Source organism: Schistocerca gregaria, chromosome 7 (genome assembly GCF_023897955.1).
Source record: "Schistocerca gregaria isolate iqSchGreg1 chromosome 7, iqSchGreg1.2, whole genome shotgun sequence".
Lineage (NCBI taxonomy): Eukaryota > Metazoa > Arthropoda > Insecta > Orthoptera > Acrididae > Schistocerca > Schistocerca gregaria.
In genome coordinates this window covers 119842366-119862105 of record NC_064926.1, presented here as the reverse complement: position 1 = coordinate 119862105, position 19740 = coordinate 119842366, and the positions used below count along the sequence as shown (strand labels likewise).

Sequence of the window (19740 nt, the reverse complement as noted above, 5' to 3'; positions counted from 1 at the left end):
AACACTCGTGTACTTGTAGAAAATCATAACATCTCTGCGGCCAGTGTCGGCTCCAGAACACCCCTTATTTGTCTGAAACATCCAGAGAAATATGAAGTATGCTTTTCGTAATGGTTACTGCTGTTGCTGACGTCAACTGCCATGAAAAAAATCGGAGACTTCTATCTCTAGAGACAGCTATGCAACACGTGTTGAATCAGATTATCACACGATAATCGAGCAAATACACTTAAACAACGAAATATATGGCGAGGAGAATAATTGTAAATTCGTCTGACTGATCTCAAAACTAGGAAAGCCACAACGGCATAGACATTACTCGGGTCGAAAGAATACGAAGCGAACATGTAACCGTAGTGTAAGAAAATTCACCTAAGTATGGTCGAATGTAATTTGTGAAACATTTGCGAAAATTCATTAATAGAGGTCAACTAAGCTGCCTATACTACTATTTGGATCGACTGACAGCAAACAGATTCTGTACTAAGCCTAGAAAAAAATGTTCAAATGTGTGTGAAGTCTTATGGGACTTAACTGCTAATGTCATCAGTCCCTAAGATTACCCACTACTTAACCTAAATTATCCTAAGGACAAACACATACACACCCATGCCCGAGGGAGGACTCGAACCTCCGCCAGGACCAGCCGCAAGGTCCACGACTGCAGCGCCGCAGACCGCTCGGCTAATCCCGCGCGCCAAGCCTAGAGCACAGCGGCTTTAAAAAGCACTTGTGAGACTCATCGCTGTGGAAGAATGCGTTGCTTTCACTCAACCCAACTACATGTTACCGTCTCATCGTATACGAACTTAGTGATCAGCAGCGTTTGACAGCATAGACTCCTCTGTCCTGAGCGCAACGAAACACAAGCTCCAAGCAGTCAATACCAGCGGGCAGCGATCTCTTTCGCCCGCACTCCCGAAAATCGAAAACTTACTTCCAGGGTATCTCACAGCCTGAGCTCAGAGATAACTAAAGCGTTCCTAATTTAACATCTTTGCAGCAACTCAGCATTGACTAGTATGCCCAAATGTGAGAACTGTAAAGCAGTAAAATTGAATACTGCAACTTGCAAATTTAACAGCCAATTGTCTAGTGAGTGGATGCAATAAATTCTGAATATGTATCTTCTTTAATGTTTCAGATGGCCAGAATATTGAAGCTGGCTACGTTACACTTGAAAACCCTACGGGCCCTTCCAGAGTGCGCTCTGACTCTGGATTTTTCGCAGATGCCCCCTCATTATTTGCGACAAAAATCGCTCACCGTCGCCAACGTGGAGCATCGTATTGCCCGACAATAGACATCACATCTGAGGATGTTACGGGTCAGCGCACTTGTCTCAGTCATTCGCGTAGCCATATCTATGGAGGACCCGAGCAGTACAACCAGAACTGGCTCACAGAGCACAACGTGTACAGCAATTACTCGTACGTCAGCAAGCAGCAAGACAACATGGGCGTGGCCGAGCGTTATTGGCTGTTCTCCGATGGCCGATACCTTTACGTTCCTCCATACGTGCCGCTTTTTATCGAACAAAATACAAATAAATCGAAGGATCAACTGTGTTTCATTGCGGAGAACAGGCAACCATACCCGGTCAATTTGACAGAAGTTACTTTGAGGTATACTGACTGCCACTTTGATAATGCGAGAGAAGCACACGAGAATGCCATTGCAGAATACTTCGACAAACCCTTAGACATTCCAGACGAGCGCATGACCACGCATCCCATATGGTCTACGTGGGCGCGTTACAAAAGAGGTATCAACGACGCAAAAGTGAGGCAGTTCGCCAGCGAGATAGTCGAACACGGCTTCAGCAACAGCCAGATTGAGATAGATGACAAGTGGGAGACTTGTTACGGCAGCCTCACGTTCGATCCCAACAAGTTCCCTGACGTCAGAGCGCTCGTAGACGACCTGCACTCGATGGGGTTCCGTGTCACGCTGTGGGTGCACCCGTTCATCAACTCTGACTGCGAACCGCATTACTCGAGGGCGCTGCAGAGGGGCTGGTTCGTCACCAACACCGAGGGCAGCACCATCATCAGCTGGTGGAACGGCCGAGGCGGCATCGTCGACTTCACCAACGCTACGACTGCAGGCGAATGGTCGAGCCAGCTGTGGGTAAGTAGCGCCGATACGAGCTTTTAGTTTCTGTGCCCTACTGGCTTGCTGTGACTCCTACCTTTTCCAGTGGGTGGTGGATTGTTTTTAGTCTGTCATAAAGGTGGTACGTATGGCAATAAACTGCTTGTTTTTTCGCTATGAATGTGATATAGTATTTTATATGCCGCAGTGCGCGACTAATGAACAAAGTAAGAGCATATGGACTACCAAACCAATTGTGTGATTGGATTGAAGAGTTCCTAGATAACAGAACGAACCATGTCATTCTCAATGGAGAGAAGTCTTCCGAAATAAGAGTGATTTCAGGTGTGCCGCAGGGGAGTGTCGTAGGACCGTTGCTATTCACAGTATACGTAAATGACCTTGTGGATGACATCGGAAGTTCACTGAGGCTTTTTGCGGATGATGCTGTGGTATATCGCGAAGTTGTAACAATTGAAAATTGTACTGAAATGCAGAAGGATCTGCAGCGAATTGACGCATGGTGCAGGGAATGGCAACTGAATCTCAATGTAGACAAGTGTAATGTGATGCGAATACATAGAAAGATAGGTCCCTTATCATTTAGCTACAAAATAGCACGTCAGCAACTGGAAGAAGTTAATTCCATAAATTATCTGGGAGTAGGCATTAGGAGTGATTTAAAATGGAATGATCATATAAAGTTGATCGTCGGTAAAGCAGATGCCAGACTGAGATTCATTGGAAGAATCCTAAGGAAATGAAATCCGAAAACAAAAGGAAGTAGGTTACAGCAGACTTGTTCACCCACTGCTTGAATATTGCTCACCAGTGTGGGATCCGTACCAGATAGGGTTGATAGAAGAGATAGAGAAGATCCAACGGAGAGCAGCGCGCTTCGTTACAGGATCATTTACTAATCGAGAAAGCGTTACGGAGATGATAGATAAACTCCAGTGGAAGACTCTGCAGGAGAGACTCTCAGTAGCTCGGTACGGGCTTTTGTTGAAGCTTCGAGAACATACCTTCACCGAGCAGTCAAGCAGTATATTGCTCCCTCCTACGTATATCTCGCGAAGAGACCAAGAGGATAAAATCAGAGAGATTAGAGCCTACAGAGATGCATACCGACAATCTTTCTTTCCACGAATAATACGAGACTGGAACAGAAGAGAGAACCGATAGAGGTACTCAAAATACCCTCCGCCACACACCTTCAGGTGTCTTGCGGAGTATGGATGTAGATGTAGTAGAAATCTGTCGGTACGGGCTATTCTCAGTTCGAATACAATAAATTTCCTTGAGACAGAGCTCCTGCCCAGGAGTCAGCACAGATCAGAGAACATCGCTCTTGCGGAACTGAGATTATCCTTTTCTCACATTGTATGCAGCGATCCATTGATGAAAGGCAATTGGTGGATCCCTTATTCCTAGATTTCTGAAAATCATTTTGCACATTGCCCCAGTGCAAACTGTTAACGATTGTACGAGCTGACGGAGTAAGTTCCCAGGTATATGAGTGGCTCGCAGACTTGTTAAGTTGGAGATCACAGTACGTTGTACTCTGGGGCGAGTGTTCATCATAGACAGGGGTATCGTCAGCAGTGCCTCAGGGAGGTGTCAGAGGACCGCTGTTATCTTCTGTGTACGTAAATGATCTGGCGTATAGACAGGGTGATCAGCAGTCTGCGGCAGTTTGCTGGTGATGCTGCGGTGTGCGGGAAGATGTCGAAGTTGAGTGGCTGTACGAAGATAAAAGATGACTTGGACCAAATTTTTTGTTAGTGCGATGAATGGCAGCTAGCTCTAAATGTATAAAAGTTTAAGTTAATGCTGATCGGTAGGGAGGACACAGCTGTAACTTCAGGCGTATCGCCGTGAAACGAAACGAGCGTGTAAAGACTTGTAGTAGCGTACGTGAATAGTCGACTTCGGCTTGTACGAAGAATTTTAGGAAGTTGAGTACTGAAATAATTATGAAAAACCTGTCTCGATTGCACAAACTACCTGGTGTTTACCTCGGTTCCAGCGTGGGTAACCACGCCTTCTTCAGAACAAACATAAAACAGCTTGCCTAAACAGGCATATTCAAAGGCTAAAATCAACATCTACAGCGGCAAGACCCCATCATTTTTTTTTTTTTTTTTTTTTTTTTTTACAAATGCACAGTACATATGTACCAAGTCAATAATATTACTTATCTCAGCCCTGTGTGTGCTGGCTCGCCCCAGCCAACGTACGATGGTCACAGGCTCTCCACCGAACAGAGGCACCGCAGGCTGCTAACATGCACGGCTATCGAAATCACTGCGCATGCGCGCGGCCAGGAAACGCTCTCCGCTCTCCTTATGCATGAGAGCGGGATTACCAAGTTAACACGGATCGGGACCTAACTGACTTCCAAAAGTTGTCACACAAATAGCAAATTGAGCAAATGATAAAAGTGACGGTGCGGGAATTAAAACATATTTAATAGCAACGCACGACAAACTTTATGCACGGATGGTAAATCAGCCCCAAGCTAATATGGAGGCCCTAGAATCAGGTAGAAATTACAACTAAACTAAACAGATAGCTATGCTAAGGACGTTATTGTTAACGGATAAGACCGCACTAATAATATCTGCAGCAGAAACAACCATGGTCGCTACATCGCCATAATACTAAGCGGCCGACCAGGCCGTAATCAGAAGACGTTAAAGGTTTATATCATCTTCGTTGGCTACTATGTAATTATAAAATCATGGAGACAAGGTATAAATCTTTAACGTCTTCTGATTACGGCCTGGTGGGAAATGAGAGGCTTAAAGTAGTAAATGAGTTTTGCTATTTGGGGAGCAAAATAACGGATGATGGTCCAAGTAGAGAGGATATAAAATGTAGACTGGCAATGGCAAGGAAAGCGTTTCTGAAGAAGAGAAATGTATAGATTTAAGTGTCAGGAAGTCGTTTCTGAAAGTATTTGTATGGAGTGTAGCCATGTGTGGACGTGAAACGTGGACGATAAATAGTTTAGACAAGAAGAGAATAGAAGCTTACGAAACGTGGTGCTACAGAAGAATGCTTAAGATTAGATAGTTAGATCACATACCTAATGAGGAGTTATTGAATAGAACTGGAGAGAAGAGAAATTTGTGGCACAACTTGACTAGGGGCATATTCTGAGGCCTCAAGGGATCACCAATTCAGTATTGGAGGGCAGTGGGAAGGGTAAAAATCGTAGAGGGAGATCAAGAGATGAATACACTAAACAGATTCAGAAGGATGTAGGTTGCAGTAGGTACTGGGAGATGAAGCTTGCAGAGGATATAGTAGCATGGAGAGCTGCATCAAACCAGTCTAAGGGCTGAAGACCACAAAAAAAAAAGGCATGGATCCCTGGCGCAAAAAGTTCGTTTAGACTGATCCATGTCGAGTACATCCGAAAAGTGCTACATGTGGCTATTACATCCAGAAGAGAACTATGTGAACTATCTGTGCCACAGGGATACCAAAATGGGAAATTAGTTCACTGTATATAGAAAACATTTCGCTGCCACGTTTGTTGAAACTGATCTTATGGAAAATGGAAATGTATGTCTGGATAATTAAAAAACCTATTGGTTTTTGTGAACCGAGCAACTGCTGTATATGCACAGTGAGACAATGGGAGCGAGCACCCACCCACATCAACGAGTGGAAACCGACGACTGCGTGCAAAGATGTATGAAACTATTTTCACTTCTCATAAAAGTTACTTCTCTAATTGATAGCTTTGCAAAGAGCAAACTGATTGAATACCACAAAATAAGTGTAGCCAAACTGGAGTAAAAATACGTAGAACGGGCTAAATTAAAAGTAAGTATAATCTCATTGCCGCGAGGGATTAGCCGTGCGGTCTAAGGCGCTGCAGTCATGGGCTGTGTGGATGGCCCGGCGGAGGTTCGAGTCCTCCCTCGGGCATGGGTGTGTGTGTTTGTCCTTAGGATAATTTAGGTTAAGTAGTGTGTAAGCTTAGGGACTGATGACTTTATCAGCTGACTCCCATAAACTTTCACACACATTTCTTTTTTTTCCATCTCATTCATAAGGGCAGGATATAGGGTCACAAGATGATTTTGTATTGATTCGTTGGTTCAAAAGGAAGACGTCAAGTTTGTATTGTCTAAACACCCTACTCTGACAGAATCATGAAACACCTGTTCGATATTTATCAAGCTCTGTGGATATGTTCATCCCATAACGGGTATAAAAGGATTAAACAATCATTCGATTCAGAAATGATGTCTATAATCAAGATCGACATTATGTGTAACCGCACGATAACCAGTGTTATTTACTGTGGCATGGAAACAAACTGCCTGCGAATGTCATTCCAACCTCATAGCTGTCAGGATGCCGATATGAAAATGTACGTCTTCCTGTCGCATCCCACACATTACGGCGGACAAATCAGTGGCCCAGGTAGGGCAGTTAAGGATCCGTACTCTCGTCAAAACATTTGTAGCATGAACTACAGGGTGGGGCCTTGCATTACGCTTCTACATTTGGCACCCGGTTATGGGGGGTAATGAGTCGTGCCGATTTTTACGCCCGATAATGCTGGTTTTACAATTTTCTATTTGATATACGGATGTTTCAAAATGGGAATGTAACAAAATTCTTACTGCTGAGGTCTGCAATTGCAGCCGTTTGGTAGAACGTGCCCCTATCAATGGGGAAAAAAATCAGACGCCAGATAAATCTCTGGAACGAAACAATCTACATACGCATTCCACTTAGACATTCTAATTTCACATTTCTCCTTCACTCCAGATACAGTAAACGAATTTCACTTGAAATAGCAGTAATGAATCAGTGCTGGTTCTGGATTAATTGGCTGTTGTTTGCCTTATGTGAGGAAAGTCACCTCTTGATCCCACCGCCGGCCGCGGTGGTCTCGCGGTTCTAGGCGCGCAGTCCGGAACCGTGCGACTGCTACGGTCGCAGGTTCGAAGCATGCCTCGGGCATGGATGTGTGTGATGTCCTTAGGTTAGTTAGGTTTAAGTAGTTCTAAGTTCTAGGGGACTGATGACCACAGCAGTTGAGTCCCATAGTGCTCAGAGCCATTTTCAATAACGCGATAAGTGTATACGTTTACTGATTCACATACATCATCAAGAGAGCAGAAACTTCAGCCTCGGAAATTCGTGCGTACTCCTGGTTTTAATGTCTCGGAACTTCCGCACTCTTCCAACATCTGCAGCAGCACCAACAAATTCTGATGATATGTGAAACTTCGATTCTGCAGTCAGCAGCTCAACGGTTTTCCATGCAAGCAACCCAACGTGTTACGCCATTTACCATTTTTTTTTTTTTTGCTATTTTATCAATTTTCTTTCACTTTTCAAGATCGACATACTAATACACTCGTTAATACGAGACTTCCAATGTAAAACAATTTCCACAGTTTGGTAATTTAAGAAATATACCGATATCCCACGTTAACAATTTGCATCACGTGATATTTCAACAAATACAAAGATACCTCACGTTAATCTGTTAGAACAATGCAATATTTAATGGAACACACTGAAAACTAGCACAATGGGACCAACACGCTCTTGCTACGTGCACAGTCTATATTGCGCAGTGAAGAACTCGCCCTTGCGTTATCAGTGCGTTAAAACAATGACGTCACTGTCAGGTCACGTAAAAGCATCCCAACCTCGTCACTTTACTGTTGACTTATAAATAATAACGTGATATCCAAACACCGCTAAATAAACATGTAAAACATTTCCCGCCACTCAGGATTCGACTGTAATTATAGAGGTTTGACTATTTAAAACAAGCAAATAAAAGAATAATGTTCTCTGATGTGCCAACAACATCATCAGCAAAAGTGATATCCAAGTTAAATGTTTAAACAGCAGCCACCACTGCTGGGCCAGTACATGAGCACGTGCTTCATCTACACTCCTGGAAATGGAAAAAAGAACATATTGACACCGGTATGTCAGACCCACCATACTTGCTCCAGACACTGCGAGAGGGCTGTACAAGCAATGATCACACGCACGGCACAGCGGACACACCAGGAACCGCGGTGTTGGCCGTCGAATGGCGCTAGCTGCGCAGCATTTGTGCACCGCCGCCGTCAGTGTCAGCCAGTTTGCCGTGGCATACGGAGCTCCATCGCAGTCTTTAACACTGGTAGCATGCCGCGACAGTGTGGACGTGAACCGTATGTGCAGTTGACGGACTTTGAGCAAGGGCGTATAGTGGGCATGCGGGAGGATGGGTGGACGTACCGCCGAATTGCTCAACACGTGGGGCGTGAGGTCTCCACAGTACATCGATGTTGTCGCCAGTGGTCGGCGGAAGGTGCACGTGCCCGTCGACCTGGGACCGGACCGCAGCGACGCACGGATGCACGCCAAGACCCTAGGATCCTACGCAGTGCCGTAGGGAACCGCACCGCCACTTCCCAGCAAGTTAGGGACACTGTTGCTCCTGGGATATCGGCGAGGACCATTCGCAACCGTCTCCATGAAGCTGGGCTACGGTCTTAGGCCGTCTTCCGCTCACGCCCCAACATCGTGCAGCCCGCCTCCAGTGGTGGCGCGACAGGCGTGAATGGAGGGACGAATGGAGACGTGTCGTCTTCAGCGATGAGAGTCGCTTCTGCCTTGGTGCCAATGATGGTCTTATGCGTGTTTGGCGCCGTGCAGGTGAGCGCCACAATCAGGACTGCATACGACCGAGGCACACAGGGCCAACACCCGGCATCATGGTGTGGGGAGCGATCTCCTACACTGGCCGTACACCTCTGGTGATCGTCGAGGGGACACTGAATAGTGCACCGTACATCCAAACCGTCATCGAACCCATCGTTCTACCATTCCTAGACCGGCAAGGGAACTTGCTGTTCCAACAGGACAATGCACGTCCGCATGGATTCCGTGCCACCCAACGTGCTCTAGAAGGTGTAAGTCAACTACCCCGGCCAGCAAGATCTCCGGATCTGTCCCCCATTGAGCATGTTTGGGACTGGATGAAGCGTCGTCTCACGCGGTCTGCACGTCCAGGACGAACGCTGGTCCAACTGAGGCGCCAGGTGGAAATGGCATGGCAAGCCGTTCCACAGGACTACGTCCAGCATCTCTACGATCGTCTTCATGGGAGAATAGCAGCCTGCATTGCTGCGAAAGGTGGATATACACTGTACTAGTGCCGACATCGTGCATGCTATGTTGCCTGTGTCTATGTGCCTGTGGTTCTGTCAGTGTGATCATGTGATGTATCTGACCCCAGGAATGTGTCAATAAAGTTTCCCCTTCCTGGGACAATGAATTCACGGTGTTCTTATTTCAATTTCCAGGAGTGTATATTCAAACAAAGACCACACTGTGCAGTGGTCCCTCATACTCCTCCCGGTCTCTGCTATGAGTCACACGACAGCTGCCACTCCACTGTACTACTGCTGTACAGCATGCGCATGGGCCGGGCGTGTGTGTAAACCCTAACTACAGTCTGATTTAAAGTAGTTGTCACTTGACGTTTGCGATGCGAAGTTGCGGGGTTTTCACGTCAAGCACTGGCTGGAGGCAGCCGCCTCAGCGCATCGCTACCCCCGGCGATGGAAAATCGTTTTAAAGCCTGTATCTTCTACAAAAAGTAAGTCAAAATTTCAAAGCCACACATGATGTATATCTCTACAATGTCTCTCAATCTGTCAAAAATCTATTCTTAATTTTAATTAAGACAAGAGTTACATTAATTTGTTTGAAACCATTTAATTTCTCGATTTGGCAAACAGCTTCTAATTTATCACATCATTACTGAAAAACTATTGGTGACACAGAAAATTTTTTTTTTCCATTCATTACCAAAATAATGCACTCAGCAAAGAATCCTTAAAAGTTTTCGTAGTGTATTATGTTTCCTGTATATACATTTCTAAAAACAGCGTTTTTAAGCAACCCTATCAGTACTGAACTCGAAACAAGTATGACGTTTAAAATCTCTATCTCCTATAAATATTATGTACATATTCCGGAGGTAAAATAGTCCCCCATTCGGATCTCCGGGCGGGGACTACTCAAGAGGACGTTGTTCTCAGGAGAAAGAAAACTGGCGTTCTACGGATCGGAGCGTGGAATGTCAGATCCCATAATCGGGCAGGTAGGTTAGAAAATTTAAAAAGGGGAATGGATAGGTTAAAGTTAGATATAGTGGGAATTAGTGAAGTTCGGTGGCAGGAGGAACAAAACTTTTGGTAAGGTGAATACAGGGTTATAAATACAAAATCAAATAGGGGTAATGCAGGAGTAGGTTTAATAATGAATAAAAAAAATAGCAGTGCGGGTAAGATACTACAAACGGCATAGTGAACGTATTATAGTGGCCAAGATAGACACGAAGCCCACGCCTACTACAGTAGTACAAGTTTATATGCCAACTAGCTCTGCAGATGAAGAAATTGATGAAATGTATGATGCCATAAAAGAAATTATTCAGACAGAACATGGAGACGAAAATTTAATAGTCATCGGTGACTGCAATTAGAGTGTAGGAAAAGGGAGAGAAGGAAACATAGTAGGTGAATATGGATTGGGGGTAAGAAATGAAAGAGGAAGCCGCCTAGTAGAATTTTGTACAGAGCATAACTTAATAATAGCTATCACTCGGTTCAAGAATCATAAAAGAAGGTTATATACATGGAAGAACCCTGGAGATACTAAAAGGTATCAGATAGATTATATAACGGTAAGACAGAGATTTAGGAACCAGGTTTTAAACAGTGTATTGTCTCTTTTTTTATTTCTTTCTTGTTATTCTTATTATTTGTCAGGTATGGAGAGCTGGGCTACATTGGTTCTTCCCTTGGCTCAGAGGATGAGGTACAATAATACATCCCTTACTCACAAGAGTTATTTATTTGCAAACATTTCCCTGACAACAGTGCATTCAGCGGACTTCAACTGGTTGACTTTACTCGCTTGGTTCAGTGCTTCCGTAGCAACATGGCGTAGTGGCCTCGGTGCTGGCGGCGGCGAGAGATGCTAATGTCGGCTGCAAGGAATGCCCCAGAAACAGCAGCTGACGACGGCCGCATGTGGCGAGCGCTGCTTACGCGGCAAGACTGTGTTCCGGCGAGTGTACTGGCTTGCAATGCCGGGCGGCTGGCCGGCCACTGCTATGACGAAAGTTGCCCCGTGCTAGGAGCGAACCCGTGTCCTCAGATTCGGCGGCTCTGGGCGGCGTCCATTGAACTGGAGTTCTTCCCAATTCGCGGGTGACTTGACTGGTTCGGCCGCATCCCTTCGTCCGAACCAGTCACCCGGGTTATTCACTATACGTCTTCCTCCGTTGCTATTGGTGATACTTCGACTTTAATGACTTGACTCAGAACGAAGACTCGACTTCTGTGACTTACTGGCGAAGGGACGACATCTTCTTTCTTCGTAAGTCGTGGTAACTAGACGCTGCTATCAGGTTCGATGCTGTCCTATGACCTCCATAGCTGCCGCTTCTTCTTCATGCGTACCGTCGGGAGTGCATCAGCACGCCCAGCAAACGTCACGAGGCTTCCGGAACATGACAAGCGTACTCCATAAGTTGACCAGCACTTCCATCAGACTGCGAGCAGACTCCCAGCAGACTTCAGAAGAAGCTGCAAACTTCGAGAGGGAGCTGCCTCTTTCCGGGGTATTTATTTCGTGTTCCTGCTGACGGCGTGACGTTTGTAGCACAGTGACTGACCTCTGTGGTTCGATGCTAGAAGGTTCCCTCGTGTATCGTACACGTGACTAACGCTGGCTCCTGATCCGTCTGCCCTGCTTTCCAGCGGGGCGGGTAATGTCCTCCGGACGACGCCCCCAGTAGACTGCTGACTGCTTGGTTCGCATACTCGATCGGACGATTACCTCTCCGCGGTCCTGCTCCACTTCCGTGTATCTGCTAGCGTGCTTGAGTCCCTGTTACTTCCTTCACCAAGTCTTTACTTAATTTTATAACTAATATTTACACATACGATCACTACACCTATTACACTCCTCCACCGTTCGTAAAAATTCGTCCTCGAATGTACACTATGTCCACTGTTTGGGAAATTCATCCTCCACAACACATCTATTTACTCACAACACTTTGTTCTTGGTTATTATTTCCGCAATAGATTTTCACAATACTGTCACTACTGTACCTATGACATTCCTCCCTCTCCACGAAATTCGTCCCGAATTTTTACGCTTAGCTAGCACAACAAAAGAGGAAATTACAAATAGAAGTAGATAATGGTAACCTTACTATAATACTATAATATAATAATGTCATGTAATACATTTTTGTTCTAACGGAATGTAAGTAAAAGGGTAAGAAAAATTACAATTGTGGGCATTGTGTAGGTTTCAGCCATTCTGCTGGTATTTGATGTAGGACTACATTAGGGTTTGTTTTAATTTTACATTTGACGTACAGGAAAATAATACAAAGTATAACTATAACCAAGAAGCTTTCAGAAATACCTGTGCTTACAGTGATAAGTCGTATTTTATGTTGCTGCTGTAATTCTATCACATGCTGCATTATAGCATTGGTGTTAATTTTGCCTTGTTGTGCATTAATGAAAACGTCTAGGGATTGTAAGATAAAAGTATCTAGGGAATTATTTAGATATGACAGGTTTTGAGGAGGCAATAGTTGCATTGTTGTTTCTGGCCAATAGATTAGTGAGAAGTTTGAGGAAACAATAGTTTAACCGGTTACAGTTGCTGGTAAACAAAATTTTGAGCTGGAGAAGGAACAAAAGGTACCATTTACCAACAATCCGCTATCTCGAAGTTCAATGTGCTGACTTACAGTAACTACTCCGTTATTGTAACATTGCGTAACCACGCTGGTTGGATGGTGTACTGCACAAAGCCAATGATTTCCTATTTGTTCGAAAAAGAACGGTGTATTAGTTAGTACATCGCGTGCGCAATTTGAGGCGTTACTTCGTTGGAAGAATAACTGAGATCCACAATTCTTGGCGTTCACTTCTGTGGCACGTGATGGGCATATGATGAATTCCTCATGTATGCAATTATTCAATTCTGCAGTAGTCATTACTGCGGTTGAGTTCGATGCTTTCGAAACTAACAATACCTGGTTTGTGCGAAATTGTACAAATTTATTGATTTTACTCCACTTAACTGGAAATGGGTGTATTGTGTAACAATCAAATGTATCAGTTTTACCAGTTAATGGGAAGGAAATATGGATTCTTAATTGTTCATCGTCCGTATCGACAAAGATTTTTGCTAAGTGGTAATATTGCGGTAAATATTCCTTGCGTGGAGGAAAAATTAATTGGAGTGAATTTGGTAGTTGTTTACGAATCTGGATCAAGGTTACTTTGTATTGCATGTTGTACAGCTTCTTTGAGATCTCCTATTGCTAACCGCGCATCTATTAACTTATCTGTGAGTAACCGAAGTAACTTTGCTACTAAAATTTTCCGGTAATTTTCCGTAAATCCATATTTAGTACCGCTGAGGTAGTTTGGATGCATTTATTTAATTCTTGCGTGACATTTCGAATGATCTTTGTTATTAAGTATTGATCGTTCTAAATCGTTCAGCCTTGTGGTATGCCACGCCATGCTTTTCGTGCCGTTGTGTTTAATGTACTGAACTTTACATCTAGCTTCCTTAATTCATTGCGTATTTGCCATAGATTATATTCTAACACTGTCGTCCACTGGTGATTGGTTAATATTACCGGAACTTGGTGAACAACTGATGAACCTGCAACCCATCGGTCATGCATGTTACGAGTAATAGTAGTATTGCTGCATGGTAGTATTCCATTGTAGTGGAAGGTGATACCTGTAAAAATATGATTACTAAGTAAATTGCTATAAGTAAGTGATTAATGTATGTGGAGACCATGAGAAGAAAGAAGAAAGAGAATAATAATAATAAATCAATGGTTCTCAAGGTTGTAAAACCTTCGTATCCGTGAGTAACCTTCAGGCTTACCTACTTCCAGTCTAATACATATTATCTATTGCTATACCAATAATCCATAACAATTAATTAGTGTTTAGTATTGTATTTACACTCTTCCTTTCTTGCTATAAGACCCTTATCGCTACAAAACCTATATACAGTTTCATCAACAGTCGGATGGCTTGTGCAGTGGATGCTTATTTCACCGTGCGCGGTCGAAGACGATATGGTGCTGTATGTATTTGTTGTGCAGATGTGTCTGTTGTTTGTCGTTGTCTTGGTGCTGCACGTTTATGTTGTATTGGTGGAGGTGTCATATCTCCTTTGTAGGGTTTTACTCTGCTGGCATGTACTACAGTTGTTTTAGTTGGTAATTGGAACTTAACATTCACTGGTGATGTTATTTCTACTACTTGGTACGGACCCTGGTAATTTGTAACGAACTTCTTAGTTTTTCCTTTCGGAACGTAAGGTGTTGATAGCAGAACCCCTTGTCCAGTTTTAAAATTCGGATACTTGGCGTGTACGTTGGTTGCCTTTTCCTGTCGTTCCAAAGCTTTTGTGTTCGATTTTTGCACTTTTCTCCATACATCTTTAATTATTCTAGCAAACTTCCTAACTGCTTCTCTATTCTTTCCTTCTTTGGGCTTAATGACGTCGAAAGGTGATAGCATCTTTCGACCGAAGACTACTTCATAAGGAGACATGCCCGTTCCTTCGTGAATTTTGGTGTTGTACGCGGAAGTGCAGTAGGGTAAATAGACGTCCCAGTTTGTGTGTTCCTTATTTATATAGTGACTAAGCATTTTCCCTATAGAGCGGTGTACTCTCTCCGTTCGTCCGTTAGCCTGTGGGTGTAAAGGAGTGGTTCGTAACTTCCGTACTCTTAAGAGGTGACAAAGTTGCTGCATGATATCAGACATGAAGTTCCGCCCCTGGTCAGTTATGGTAGCTTCCGGCACACCGATCTTCAAAAGCCAATAATTTACTGGAGCCTGCGCAATAGTGTTCGCCAGCTGATCAGGTAGAGCGACCATCGTGAGATATCTTGAAAAATGGTCCAAAATAGTTAATACGTATTTATTTCCTGCTGCTGTTTTGTTAAAAGGGCCATAGACGTCTGTGCCGACGATTTGGAAGGGTTTTGAAGCTTCAGGGAGTCTTTGTAGAGGTATACGTTGACGGCAAACATCCGCTCGTTGTGCTCAAGGTATGCAATTACGTACGTAGTGCGCGACGTCCAACTTTCTCGTCTGCCACCAAAAACGTTCGGCTTCTCGTCGTTCCGTAGGTCTCTGACCTCCATGTCCTGATAGAATGTGTTCATGCGCCTCCCGCATGACTTCCTGTCTAAGGTGTTCGGGCACTACTATTCTCGGTCCGAGTCTCGTCATTCGACAAAGGACTCTATCCTCTACGCAAAATTGTCTTTGTTTAGCATATTTTTTTACATTCAGCGTCTTATAACTGAGCTCTTTGCCATTCTTCTGCATTCCGACCTACGGCTTCTATTAGTGCAATCTTTCGATTAAGACAGTCAGCATTTAAATGATTTCTGCCTGGTTTGTGAATGACTTCAAAGTCGATTTCTGATAAGCACAGGGACCAGCGCGTTAACTGTCTCGAAGGGTCTTTTAATCCAAGTAGCCATTTAAGGGCTGCATGATCTGTTATTACTTTGAATTTATTACCATATAAGTAACACCTGAAATATTTGATACCGTAAATGACACTTAGTAATTCCTTTTCTGTGGTTGAATAATTCTTTTCTGCTGTATTCAACTGTCTTGACGCATACGCTACTGGATGTTCTGCACCGTTAATGTTTTGACTCAACTCCACACCAATCGCGTGACCAGATGCATCGCACGATAGAATGAACTCTTTACTGAAGTCCGGATAGATCAGTACTGGGCTGTGTGTTAATTTGTTCTTTAAAGTTTGAAAAGATTCCTCGCATTCCGTAGTCCATTGAAATTTACTACCTTTCTTTAGTAACGGTGTGAGTGGTCGTGCTATTTCTGCATAATCCTTTACATATCTACGATAATAATTCGAGAGTCCCAGTAATTGTTGAACTTCTCTAACTGATTGGGGATTTGGGAAATCTCTGACTGCTGATATTAATCGAGGCTCTGTTTTTACTCCTTCACTGATAACGTGGCCTAAATATGTAACTTCTTTCAGAGCGAATTGACATTTTTCTAAATTTACCGTGAGCTTGGCATCCCTCAGGCGTTGGAAAAGGATCGCAAACGAATCGCATGCTCGTTGTTATCCTTCGAGAAAATAATTACGTCATGTAAATACACGAGACAGTGTCGAGGTTTTAATCCACGTACCACACCATCTAACAATCTTTGAAATGTTGCAGGGGCATTTTTGAGGCCAAAAGGCATTCTTTTAAATTGCCAATGTCCACTAGGGGTAGAGAACGCGGTTTTGTGTCTATCCTCTGGGCCTACTTCTATGTGATGGTAACCACTGCGTAGATTGATGGTGGAAAAATACCTACTGTTACCGAGATGGTCAATTGTGTCAGTAATGTTTGGTAATGGGTAAACGTCTGAAATGGTTTTGCTATTTAGGTGCCTGTAATCGCAGCAGAATCTGTATCGCTTCGTGCCGTCAGCCGATTTTTTTCCGAACAATGACAATGTTCGTGTTATACGGGGAGTCCGAATATTCTATGATACCGTCTTTTAGCTGTTGATCTATGAACTCATCGAGTAATGGCTGTAATTTATGTGGAACTCTGTACGGTTTTTTGTATACTGGGGCACTATTTCCTGTAGGAATTCGGTGTTGGGTTATATTTGTAGCTGGTAGTGGTCCTTGTGAATTAAAAATATCTTGAAATTCGTTTAACACTGTTTCTATAGCCTCTCGTTCGCTTCCTTTCAAATGAAAAATCTTTTGGCGCAATACAGTGCTGGTGGCGGCTGGCTCACTACTTGAATCTGACCCATCAAAGTCATCCGCTTCCAGTGTACTTATATTAGCTATTAGCATTCCCTTCCTTTAATCCTTTATCCTCAGACCCAAAATTATCTACATGTATCGGTACCTTCTGTACTCCGTCAATTTCTGTAACATGAACTACAGTCCTGCGCACAAAACAATGTGCTGCGTCTAATTCGTCATTTTCTTCCAAAGGTTCCACTATGCATAGTGCGTTTGTGGGTGCAGCAGTAGAAATGTCTACCCAAAGTATTTTTCCCGTACCGACCCGTATTGTATCCCGCGAATCTACCTTCAAGGAAATAGCGTGCAGTTTTGGTGATTCCTCATTCCGGGGTAAGGGATCTTGCAGCTGAATGTCCTTGGCAACGGTTTCACATAGTCGAAACACGGTTCCACTAAGTTCCACAGTTTGTTGCCCGAGGTTGATTATGGCGTGATGTATGTGCAGGAAATCTATCCCTAGAATAGCATCGTACTCGTCGCTCACTCTCGATACTACCTCCATAACTTCTTGGAATTTTACTCAATTTATGTGAAAGGACAGTGACGTACAGCCTGCTGAACGTATGTCGCTTCCGCCAATACTACTCAACTTATACCTTGGAGGGTCGTATTTCTTATTTACTGTTCACTTCTTACTAACAACTGACACAAAAGCTCCGGTGTCCACCAATAGCCCACTTTCTTTACCATTAATAATGCCAGATAACCAGCATTCCGCCTTTGCATGCGCTTTAATAGCATGGAATTTTACTGGGAACGCCGGGCGGCGGTTCCAGGGTTCCCTGATTCGTTTAACTGTCCCCTATTCTCTGATTTTCTTACACTTCTACATTCCCCAAATGTGTGACCTAATCTGTGGAAAACTGTGCACTGTGGCTACCTGCAATTTTTTGCAATGTGTCCCTGTCTGTAGCATCGAAAACAACGAACTCCTGTGGCGAATACATTTTTCTTTTCTTTGTATTTTGTCACGACATCGATTTCCTCGAAAGCGGTAGCAAGTACAACACAAACCAATATTTAACTTTACTACAGAAATCACTACCAAGTATTTGATTTAATGCCAGAAATAATGAGTACTTTATGTCATTACCAAGAGGGAAAAACAAAATACAATATCAATCAATAATAGTGACTCACATGAGTTTCGCTGAAAACAAAAATAACGAAACAGCAAAAGAAATATCGTTAGCCATTTTGCACTCATCAAAAACTGAATTAACGTCTGTTGATTGTAGATGGTTGCTAGCTATCTTGTGCCTGTGGCTGATACTGGTGTTGATGACTTCTTGCACCGTGGTCCTCGAATCAATGTAGCCACTACCGACGTTTCGTTACCGGATAGATCCAAGTTCTTTCTGCCAATTTATTTATGTCCTACACCCGAAAGAGAGAAGGTATTCTGACACCAAAAATGTAGGGTCTCTTTTTTATTTCTTTCTTGTTATAATTTGTTAGGCATGGAGAGCTGGGCTACATTGGTTCTTCCATTGGCTCAGAGGATGAGGTACAATAATACATCCCTTACTCACAAGAGTTATTTATTGACAAACATTTCCCTGACAACAGTGCATTCAGCGGACTTCAACTGGTTGACTTTACTCGCTTGGTTCAGTGCTTCCGTAGCAACATGGCGTAGTGGCCTCGGTGCTGGCGGCGGCGAGAGATGCTAATGTCGGCTGCAAGGAATGCCCCAGAAACAGCAGCTGACGACGGCCGCACGTGGCGAGCGCTGCTTACGCGGCAAGACTGTGTTCCGGCGAGTGTAGTGGCTTGCAATTGCGGGCGGCTGGCCGGTCACTGCTATGACGAAAGTTGCCCCGTGCTAGGAGCGAACCCGTGTCCTCAGATTCGGCGGCTCTGGGCGGCGTCCATTGAACTGGAGTTCTTCCCAATTCACGGGTGACTTCACTGGTTCGGCCGCATCCCTTCGTCCGAACCAGTCACCCGGGTTATTCACTATACGTCTTCCTCCGTTGCTATTAGTGAGACTTCGACTTTAATGACTTGACTCAGAACGAAGACTCGACTTCTGTGACTTACTGGCGAAGGGACGACATCATCTTTCTTCGTAAGTCGTGTTAACTAGACGCTGCTATCAGCTTTGATGCTGTCCTATGACCTCCATAGCTGCCGCTTCTTCTTCATGCGTATCGTCGGGAGTACATCAGCACGCCCAGCAAACGTCACGAGGCTTCCGGAACATGACAAGCGTACTCCATAAGTTGACCAGCACTTCCAGCAGACTTCGAGCAGACTCCCAGCAGACTTTAGAAGAAGCTGTAAACTTCGAGAGGGAGCTGCCTCTTTCCGGGGTATTTATTTCGTGTTCCTGCTGACGGCGTGACGTTTGTAGCACAGTGACTGACCTCTGTGGTTCGATGCTAGAAGGTTCCCTCGTGTATCGTACACGTGACTTATGCTGGCTCCTGATCCGTCTGCCCTGCTTTCCAGCGGGGCGGGTAATGTCCTCCAGACGACGCTTCCAGTAGACCGCTGACTGCTTGGTTCGCATACTCGATCGGACGTTTACCTCTCCGCGGTCCTGCTCCACTTCCGTGTATCTGCTAGCGTTCTTGAGTCCCTGTTACTTCCTTCACCAAGTCTTTACTTAATTTTATAACTAATATTTACACGTACGATCACTATACTTATTACAACTGTAAGACATTTCCAGGGACAGATGTGGTCTCTGACCACAATCTATTGGTTATGAACTGC

The 19740-nt window shown here is 44.1% G+C and overlaps 1 protein-coding gene across 1 annotated transcript in view; it reads left to right on the top strand.

The window, feature by feature from the left end:
- LOC126282315 (myogenesis-regulating glycosidase-like) overlaps positions 1-19740 on the top strand; it is a 90030-nt gene that overhangs the window by 36692 nt on the left and 33598 nt on the right. Inside the window, exon 3 of the mRNA XM_049981972.1 lies at positions 1145-2130. Coding sequence (XP_049837929.1) covers positions 1145-2130 — 986 coding nt within the window. The remainder of the gene's footprint in view (positions 1-1144; positions 2131-19740) is intronic.